The 11,380-nt window shown below is 41.3% G+C and overlaps 1 protein-coding gene across 1 annotated transcript; it reads left to right on the top strand.

Moving 5' to 3' along the window:
* The first annotated feature begins 361 nt into the window (after positions 1–361).
* Positions 362–2,407, top strand: LOC138359446 (piggyBac transposable element-derived protein 4-like). Its single transcript, XM_069318605.1, has 2 exons — positions 362–980; positions 1,128–2,407. Exons 1-2 carry the CDS (start codon positions 362–364, stop codon positions 2,405–2,407), a joined length of 1,899 nt encoding a protein of 632 aa, XP_069174706.1.
* The last annotated feature ends 8,973 nt before the right edge of the window (positions 2,408–11,380 follow it).

Below are 11,380 nucleotides of genomic sequence, written 5' to 3' on the forward strand. Positions count from 1 at the left end.
TAACATTATTAATATTACACTTTCGCCCGGGCATGACGCAGCATTGCGTCATCCGTTTACTGTCTGTAATGCCGGGGATGACGCAGCATTGCGTCATCCGCTTTAAAAATTCGCCAAAAATCCGGTTTTTATCCGATTTTTTGGGGACTGGGTTTAAAATGCGCGCCGATGTCTTCCCATTTTCTTTGTTGTGCCTAGTGACCCGCAGGCGGCGCGGCACACGCCGTCGGCCCATTGTTTTTGCTCCACTGTTGTGACCGGTGTCACCTCCCCTCGCGTCTCAAACGTGTGAACATTTCAGTTATTTTCCGTGGCTATATTTCTTACTGCGGCTTTAAAAACTATCTATGCTTACTCCACGATGGATAGTGATCATGAACAAGGCCCTTCCAGGAAGAAAATTGCGAAAGAAAGGCGTGAAAAGCAGAAGCTGAGTAGTGTACAGGAGAAGTACAAGCATGTGAGACTAACTCCCTCTAAGATTCAGGCTGTATTTGACGATTTGTCTGGGTCATCTAGTGATGAAACTGATGTCGGTATTGATACTGATGCAAGTAGTGAACATTTAGAAACAGAGACGGCCGATGAGGATTTTGATAGTGATGAAAGTGAGGAGTCTGACGTCGAGACCGCCACTCGTGCACGGCGCGGTACTGGAGCTCGTGCCAGAGCCAGACGTACCAGACGTACCACACGTACCCCAGCACCAACAGATTCTGATGATGGATGGTGTAGTGACAATACTGAACCCTTTGTGGACAATTTTACAGGTACACCAGGCTTGACTGTTCCTGTACCTTCCACTGTTCTTGGTTTCATTCAACTCTTTCTGACTCAAAAATTGCTGAAATATGTTGCCTATGAAACAAATTTATATGCTTCCCAAAGTAAGGCAGGTACTGAGCAAAGGACAAAGCACAGATGGCAACCAGTGACAGTGAAAGAAATTGCTAGATATTTGGGACTGACGATCTTGAAAGGTATTTGCCCGTTGCCAAGACTTAGAATGTATTGGCAAACAGGCAGATTCTGGCACATACCATGTTTCAACACCTTTATCACTGGTTAGCGATTTGAAATGATTGCTAAATATTTCCATGTTTATAACAATAAGTCCATACCACCAGGCCAAGGAGTTGACAAACTTATCAAAGTTCGCTCACTCATGCAATATCTCCTGAATAGATTCAAGAGAATATACATTCCCAATAAAAAATTGAGTTTGGATGAAGGGACAATGCCATGGCGGGGCCGTCTATCTTTCAAGACCTATAATCCCAATAAACCAGATACATACGGAATAAGGCTCTACATGCTAGCTGAAGCCACCAGTGGCTACATTTATGATTTTCAAATCTATTCAGGAGTTGGGAAAATGACGATTGACACAGTTATGGCCTTGATTGAACCACTGAAGGATAAAGGTTACCATTTATATATGGACAACTATTACAATTCGGTCAGATTGAGTGAGGCACTGCTTCAAGTAGGGGTATACACCTGTGGTACCCTCAGACTACAGCGTGGTGCACCTAAATCTCTTCAGATGCAAGCAAAGGGTAAAGTGCCAGTAGATAAAACTTTATTCAAACGCAAGGACAATACTTTCACAATTTTGTGGAAAGATAAACGAATTGTTTCACTCATAACAAATTGCCACAATGCAGAAACACAACAGGTTCAACGCAGAAAACGAGTACGGAATCGTGATGGAACAACCTCAGTGCAGCAGGTAACTGTCAACAAGCCGAATGCAATCTGTGACTACAATACAAACATGAAAGGTGTTGATCACTTTGACCAAATGATCAAATATTATCACTTCACAAGGAAAACACACAAATGGACGAAAAAAATGACCTTTTATTTTGTGCAAATGGCTATCTACAATGCTTTTGTGATGTACAACTACTATACAACAGATAGAAAGAAACTGACATTACTCCATTTCCATGAACAAGTCATTGCTGCACTATTGTTCTATAAGTCAAGTAACTGGCCTGAGGAAGATGATGACATCCCACATGCTGCTGATGTCAATGCCACTGGAGCCAATGTTGCAACACCAAGACCATCAACACCCAGACCTCCAACAGCAGGACCTTCAGGTGTGAGGCGCCCACTATTCACTTCACCTGTACCTGCAGACTTACTTTCATCGTCTGAGTCAGAAGACGAGGCTGTGATTATCACTAGTGGTGCTTCTGCTGCAACAAGACCCCGTATTGTGGATAATCCATACCGCCTCAAAAGAAACTTGTCCCATACCCAAGTAAAGATACAGAAGCGTCTGAGGTGTCGTGTGTGCAAATTGTCGGGTAAAAGGAAGGACACACACTATAAGTGCAAGACGTGTGATGTGGCATTGTGTCCTGCACCATGCTACAGTTACTGCACCATGCAGTAATGCTTGCCCACCATCCACTCCACCTATACAAAACATGGGTTGACCCTGCAAGAAACGTTTTCCAGGAGCAGGTGGAGTGGATAAAACAAATGTTCAACCCATGTCATGTTCAACACACAACACTGAGGTGGTAAGTACAAAAATTGTTATTATTTTTTTTCATACTTTCCCGTATTGTACAGGCAATGTTGTTCTTCAATTGGCCCTTATATGCACTATCCATCTAAAGAATTCTATTAGGAACATTTTCATACCTAAATGAGCGCTGTAAAACGAAAATTGAGATTATCACCAGGAAATAATACTAAACATTTGTGGGCGGGAATTGGGAGTGTAGCTGGAAGGCGTCTGAGCGCTCACTCATGGCTAACACATGGCTCGTCTTCAACTCGTCGGCGGTTGGAGCGTGACCAGGTTTTTTATTTTATATGCTAATGTTACTCTAGAGAATTCTATTGTGAACCATTCAGACCAAAATGAAAGACCTAGAACGAAAATTGAGGTGACCAGAGTGAAAATAGCAAAAACATTTTATCGTGTTTGCGAGCTCCTGGGTAACTCGTTCGCACTTTCTGTTTGCTGCGGGTAATTAGCCGGGCTTTTGGAGTTTATATGCATTTAGTACTGTAGAGAATTCTATTTCGAACACAATGATACCAAATTTAATCTTGTAGAACGAGAATTGAGGTGACAAAGTTGAAGAGAGTATACACTTTTCGGAATTAACGCGCGCTCCCGTGAAACGCTGGGACCCAAATCGTATCGTTGAGGGGGTGACGCGCGGGGTGCGCGATTTAACATGTTGACCAATTTCGTTTCAACTTCACATGCTTAGTGACAGATATGCGTTCTCCAAGATGTAGAAGTCACAACAAAATCCGAATAGAAACAAAGGAGAGAGAAAAAAAAGTGGTTGTCAGTTTTTTGTACAAAGGGACATAAGAATATTGCCATTGCGCAATGTATTTAAATGATATATAATAAAATATGGCATAATAACATACTAACTTATAATGTGTAAAATCTGGCCCTCCAGGTGGCACCAGCTGCATATCCACTTTGTATACCCTCCTTACTACTACTTGTCTTCTTTGTGTGTCGAACAGGTGATTGCATCTCTTTATCCCTGATTGCCAGTAAATAGGTGTGTCCCTGTAGGAGTACTGCAAGTTAGCCTTTCTTTATCGAGTTTAGTTGGTACAGAGACACTCATTAACACTAAACTGTGATATGATTATAGGTATATATATAAAATATGAAAATAATTATTGATACACAACACAACTTGTGCTGGTATTGATCCCACCAGATATAAGGGCCTGCATAATTAATTAATGGTGTTAGGTTGTTCAATATTTAGTACAACACTAGGCTATGGTAATATAAATGGGACTAGGTTGATCAGTATTTAGTTCAACACTTGTGAGATATCTGGGGCTTAACTCATATATTCAATTATTTACTTATTGGATTTAATAAATCGAAGGACCACCCACTTTTTTTGAAAAAGAGGGAAAACTAATAGAAGTGATCATTAGAATAACACTAGAGAACCAGTGTCTATGGATAATCATTAAGAGAATAATCACTTGAAATAATGAATGGAATGTATTATTAATTAATTAAAGTCAGAGCCTCAAAGACCTACATTGGGGGGTATTTCTAGAAATTCATATATATCTAGGAACCAGTGTGGTTCGCCACCAGTTCATTGTTGAGTAAAGGATATAATTAATCTAAACTACTATAGATTCAAAATATGAGAACTCAAATTGTGAATATTAAAGATCATGAATTACTGAGCAACAGTCAGAGCAAAACACATTAATTACCAATCATCATTTCTGGTAATAATCTATTCAATGTAAAGATTCTACAGGAATTATATAAGAATCAATAACCATATTAAATAAATTTGTACGAAAAAATGTCTTTAAGACGATTTCTGTAACATCATTTCTTCATTCGTCCTCGTGGTCACAGGATCTCCACAAAGAAAGAACTCGAGGTGAATATCACGAATGATGAGAAACAACTTGATGACTCCTCGTATACACGCTGAAATTAGAGAAATTTAAGTAGCATTTGAATAGGCTACGTTTTATTTTCAATATTCATGAAAACGGAGGAAATTGTCGAAATTTTACTAACGTTGTATATTGGGTATCCTCGCTATATGACGACAGACTACTCACATATATATAATCTAGGATGATGCATCAATCGAGAAACATATACTTAACATGAGCGTATTAAATACTGAGGTCTGCCGAAACCGCGTCAACCAGTCCCTGGCGTCCACTGCCGTGTATATGTAATTACGGGTCTTGGCTTCAATTGTTGAAACGTTATTAACTGGCTGAGCACTATAGAACACGTTAATAAGTAATTATTAACTATTGACCGAGTATCAACGTAATTCTTGCCGATAAATTCCCCAGTCACTACCACGTGTCTCCCCACTCTTCACGCCAGGGATGCCTTCTCTCGCACAATGGCGTCGCCGCCTCCCTCAACCCGTCTCTCGCATTCACCACAGAAATTATTAATCACGAATAATTCTTTTCCGCGCAATTATGGATGTAATACGTTAACGAGAACTGGGTTGCAATTGTAGGGATTTAAATATTATCATATTCTCGTTTTATGGTGTTAAACGAGAAATGGAGAAGAATTTATTTTCTCCATGGCATTCACACGTAACAGAGAAAACTGCTACTACATAACTATTTCAGTTAATAACTCTCGGTTTTAGATTATTGGGAGTTATATTATCCGTAGGTAATTATTACACGGCATACTGATAATTTTAGAGAACCACATTCAATTCTCTAATCCATTGGTAATAAATGTGTCTAACTGGACATTATCTGACGCAATGTTGCTACTTGATTTCATGAGAATTCTAGCATTAATACGCAGATGCAATGGTTAATTTATGTTGACACTACCGTTAGTGAAGTTAGTAACTACTGCAGTTAGTATATAATGCTAATGATTTATTATAATACAATAGTAGTTTATTAGTGTTGGAAATTTCCAACAACACTAGTCAATGGTAAAATGCTTCCCTTACAAGGGGTTGGGATCTAGCTACTAGAATATTGTGTAATAGACACAAAGTGCAAAATATTTTAATTGGAGTTTTAGTTTATATTTTAACATACTTTTCTTCTTAGATAAATAATATACACAATTGTTGTGGGTAGCCTCTCATTAACCACCGGTGTTATTTGGTAGTAATAATTATTTATTAGTGACTTTTCGCGAAATTAAACACCACAATCTAGTAGATAAACTCTAAAAATAAAGCCACAATTTGGTTTTATTTAATTTATGTGATAAAAACTCCATGGATATCACACTCCACGAATTTGGTGGATAAGCTCCACGAAACGGCTGTGAGTCTAGGCTACTGACCAGTCTATGACTGGCGATATGTGTTTAATATATTATTGATTCATTGGACTGGTTTATTTAATTTGATGGACCAGTGTGATCTAGGATCATTAAGTATTCATCAAGGTTCAAAGGCTTGTAAATTATATTTGTTGCTCAAGATCAAATAATTTCTGTATTTGATGAACCAGTGTAGCATTTCTGGTTCATCCAGTTAGAAGGTCCATAAATTATTTGGGGGAAATCTACCTGTAATTGATTTGATTAATAATTATAAAATTAAATAATTGTATATATTACATTTCAGCAGAGTGCATTTTAGAACTTTTTTCACCAGTAAACTTCCCTTCACACATTTTGGGGGGTTTTATATTTAAATCTTACCATAATTATACGGTAGACTTAATAAATAACCCCTGGGAGGCGCTTGCCTTAATAGCTTTCAACACCACCAGGCGCAAGAAATTATATTATAAAAACTTTTGTTTCATCATATAAAAATGCTCATTTGTGTTCCCTGATCATGGGAAAATCAAAATCAAATCGTAAGTGACATATTTTGGCTGCAATAAAGCGGTAAAGTCTGGCAAAATTAAAGCGTTGACAGTAAGTGTCCTCTGACAGTCTTCTCTACCTCGCGGCAGGCAACAGTTGACACAACGACATTATTACCTAATTATTTCAATGTCTCTGATTTTTTCTCACTTTTTGCAGTAATATAATTCAATAGTGTGTAATGTGTTATATTTATATAATAAAAATGTGTAAACCAAATGTACTACTAATCTGGTATGGTGTCCAAACAATATAGTGGCCGCCAATATCACATCTAGCAGACCATGCTACCTCACTCACCAAAAATCCTCCTCCCACTATACTGTTTATGCTGTTAATACGCTATATACACACAGACGTTATATATACGTATCTACATGTTTTATTCAACATAATTGTACAACAAAGCTGGTATGATATCCAATCAACATAGTGGCCACAAGAATCTGCATGACAAGTGACACAGCAGAACGACAGCCTCACTCCCTCCCACACTAACACCTCCCTCACCAAAATGTCTCCTCCCAGCATATCCTTTTACTGTTATTACACTATATATACACAGGTTATATATAGGTATATACATTTGTGTCCACCATAGCGAACCACAAAACTGGAATGGTGAGTCCAAACAATAAGAGTGAACTGCCAGACCCAGCCAGCAGAACGCCATCTCCCTCACTCCTTCAACACCTTATTCGCCAGCATTCCTCCTCCCACAATACTGTTTGTGCATTAATTAAACTATATCCACACGTTTTATATAAGTATCTTAATCTTTTATACACCATAATTGAACAACTAGGCTGGTATGGTGTCCAAACAGCATAGTAGCCACAATACATGGCATGACATGTCACACACCAGCCAGCAGACGACAGCCTCACTCCCTTCCTCACCAAAATGGCTCCTCCCAACATACTCCTTTTGCTGTTATTACACTATATATACACGTTATATATAAATATTTACTTTTGTGTTCACCATAGCGAACCACTAAGCTTGTATGGAGAGTCACCACACAGGGCCACGAGGCCGATGTTTACATATTTGTATCAAGGATAATTGGGCTATAGAGAACAGTGATACAGTAAATTAGTGAACGGTAACACAACAGGCGAAAGGATACAGCATACTGAAACAACCACCAGCACCGATCCACTGGCACTCAGTGGAAGAGTGGGACTCCACACCACGTGGAGAGACGACGAATCCACCGAGGCCCACGACATAAGGACATCATTATAAACTCACATGGTTGGTGAGCGGGACGGTTTTGGCCGGTGAGTGCTGCCTGCTCCTGTCGTTAACTGATGTACAGTAAGGTTAATTATAAGAGAAATCTTGTTCAGTTTATCATATACATTTAGACTCACAAAGTGGCTCATTCCGGGTAGAAGTGTGACACATAGGGGACCCTCGTGACACTCACACTCACAAGCAAACACATACACAAGCAAACACACACACACAAGCAACACACACACAAACACACACACACACACACACACACACACACACACACACACACACACACACACACACACACACACACACACACACACACACACACACACAGTAAAGGGATGGAGTAAATCAAAATACGAAATGGTTTTTACGTATGTGAAACATCACGCCAGCAACAGGATACCCCCCCCACCCCCTTCTTTCCCACCCCATCTTACCCAAAACACTACCCTATGGGAACTGGCTAGATAGCGGCCTTTGACACTTAGTTGACAACTGTTGGACAACTGACCATACCTCCAATTTCTCACCCTCCTCCTTCTCCCTCTCCCCCATTAAACATACACAAATAGATCTCTTCTGTTCCTCTCCCTTCCTCCCAATATCTCTCCCCCTAACCTCCCCATACACACACTCCAGTGTTTGTGGCTTTGTGTGTACAGTGTTTTTAGTATAACAAGTAGTCTTGGATACTAGCTAAAGAAAGTAAAGAATCTTGACGAATACGGCTCATGTAGGTACTAGTTTCTGTCACCTTAGAATCAAAAGATCACACCGCCAATCCCCCCACCACCATACACCATCCACCCACACACAAACACACACACACACACACTAGGAACTTTCTGAGCCAGCATGTCAAGGAACCCACAGGAGTGAGAGGCAATGATGAACCAGCTGGACTCGACTTGATATTCACCCTGAATGAGTCAGAAATAAGGGAAGTCAAAGTTGAAGCCCACATAGGAATGAGTGACCACAGTGTACTGACCTTTGAGTACTTGGTGGAGGTAGGGATAACCTATCCAAGGATGGGAGTAGAGGGAAAAAGACTGAATTACCGAAGAAAAATATGACGAGATGAGGAACTTCCTCAGGGGAATACCATGGGAAACAGAACTTAGAGACAAGAATGTGCAGGACATGATGGATTTTGTCACCCAGAAGTGCCAGAAAGCTGCAGACAGGTTTATCCCCGTTCAAAAGGAGAAAAACGAAAACAACAGAAAAACCCATGGTTTAACCAGGAATGCATGGCAGCGAAGCAACTGAGTAAAAGAACATGGAGAAAGTACAGAAATAACAGAACACCGGAGAGCAGGGAGAGATATCAGAGGGCCAGAAAAGAGTACCTCAGGGTGAGGAGGGAAGCAGAGAGACAGTTTGAAAATGACATAGCGAGTAAAGCCAAAACCCAACCAAAGCTGCTCCACAGCCACATCAGGAGGAAAACAGCAGTGAAGGAACAAGTGATGAACTGAGAAAAGGGGAGAACAGATACACAGAGAATGACAAGGAGGTGTGTGAAGAACTCAACAAGAGATTCCAGGAGGTCTTCACAATAGAACAAGGAGAAGCCCCTGCACTGAATGAGGAGGAGGCAAACCAAGCAACCTTGGAGGAATTTGACCTCACCAGTGATGAGGTCAAAAGGTGTCTGTTGGAGCTGGATGTGACAAAGGCTGTTGGGCCTGACAGAATCTCACCATGGATACTAAAGGAAGGTGCAGAAGCACTAAGTGTACCACTCTCTATGGTGTATAACAGGTCACTGGAAACAGGAGATTTACCAGAAAGTAGGAACACAGCTAACGTAGTCCCAATATACAAGAAGGGTGACAGGCAAGAGGCACTGAACTACAGGCCAGTTTCCCTAACTTGTATACCATGCAGGTGATGGAGAAGATCGTGAGGAAAAGGTTCGTAGAGTATCTGGAGGGAAATAACTTTGTAACACACCACCAACAGGTGTTCAGAGATGGTAAATCGTGCCTCACAGGTTTAATAGAATTCTATGACAAGGCAACAAAAATTAGGCAGGAAAGTGAAGGGTGGCCCGACTGCATTTTCCTGGACTGCCAAAAAGCCTTTGACACAGTACCCCATAAAAAGCTGTTAAAACAGTTGGAGCATCAGGCAGGAGTAAAAGGTAAGGTGCTCCAGTGGATAAGGGAGTACTTAAGCAACAGGAAACATCGAGTAACGGTGAGGGGGAGACATCAGAGTGGCGAGATGTCACCAGCGGAGTCCCACAGGGCTCAGTACTTGGACCCATCCTGTTTCTAATATATGTAAACGATCTTCCGGAGGGTATAGACTCGTTCCTCTCAATGTTTGCTGATGATGCAAAAATTATGAGAAGAATCAAAACGGATGAAATAGACAGAGACTACAGGATGACCTGGACAAACTGGAGAAATGGTCTAGAAAATGGCTGCTAAATTTAATCAGGAAAGTGTAAGGTAATGAAATTAGGCGAAGGGAGCAGGAGGCTGAACACAAGGTATCATCTGGGAGGTGAAATCCTGCTAGAGTCAAATAGAGAAAAAGATCTGGAGTTGATATCACACCGAAAATGTCCCAGAGGCCCACATTAAAAGAATATCATCAGCGGCATTTGCTAGACTGGCCAACATAAGAACTGCCTTTAGAAACTTGCGTAAGGAATCGTTCAGGACCCTGTATACTACTTATGTAAGACCAATCCTGGAGTATGCAGCTCCAGCCTGGAGTCCATATCTAGTTAAACACAAGACAAAGTTAGAGAAGATTCAGCGGTATGCCACCAGGCTCGTTCCGGAACTGAGAGGAATGAGCTACGAGGAAAGGCTAAAGGAGCTGATCCTCATATCCCTGGAAAACAGAAGAGTAAGGGGTGACATGATAACCACCTACAAAATTCTCAGGGGAATTGACAGGGTGGACAAAGACAAACTCTTCAGCACAGGAGGGACACAAACAAGGGAACACAGGTGGAAACTTAGTACCCAAATGAGCCACAGAGACGTTAGAAAGAATTTTTTCAGTGTCAGAGTAGTTAATAAATGGAATGCACTAGGAAGTGATGTGGTGGAGGCTGACTCCTTACACAGTTTCAAATGTAGATATGATAGAGTCCAGTAGGCTCAGGAATCTGTACACCAGTTGATTGACAGTTGAGAGGCAGGACCAAAGAGCCAAAGCTCAACCCCCGCCGCGCAATTAGGTGAGTACACACACACATCTTTATTCAATTTCCTCCCCCCTCTCCCTCGCTCTCTCCCACTCTCCTTCTGTCCCTCCTCCCTTTCTCCATCTTCCTCACTCCATCCCTCTTTTTACCCCCCCTCCACCATCCTTCCCTTCATCCTGCCTCCTGCCACCGGCTGACCCCCCTAGGTACCCCCCCCTCACCATACACACAAACACACACACACACAACTACTGTGGAGGGGACCTCCACACCTCAGCTCTCATTTGCTGAAATACTTAAAACGAGCCCTGAAGCTAGGTCTGCCGTTAAGGAAGTTGCCATGGAAGTGGCTTCCTCTCAGGAAGCGGCTAGATGTACCAGCCGGCTGATAGAGAGAAATAGAGCAGTAGTAGTAGCAGGCATTAAGGAGCAAACAGGGACCAGACCAACGGAGCGGAGAGACAAGGACAAAAACATGATTAAAGAGATCCTTAAAGAGGTAAGGATGGAGGGAGCTGTGCGAAATGTTGAAAAGGTTTTCAGGCTTGGAAAGTACAACAAGGACAGAGACCGAATGATAAAGGTGGTTTTCATGAGCG

This window comes from Procambarus clarkii, chromosome 8 (genome assembly GCF_040958095.1).
Source record: "Procambarus clarkii isolate CNS0578487 chromosome 8, FALCON_Pclarkii_2.0, whole genome shotgun sequence".
Taxonomy (NCBI): Eukaryota; Metazoa; Arthropoda; class Malacostraca; order Decapoda; family Cambaridae; genus Procambarus; species Procambarus clarkii.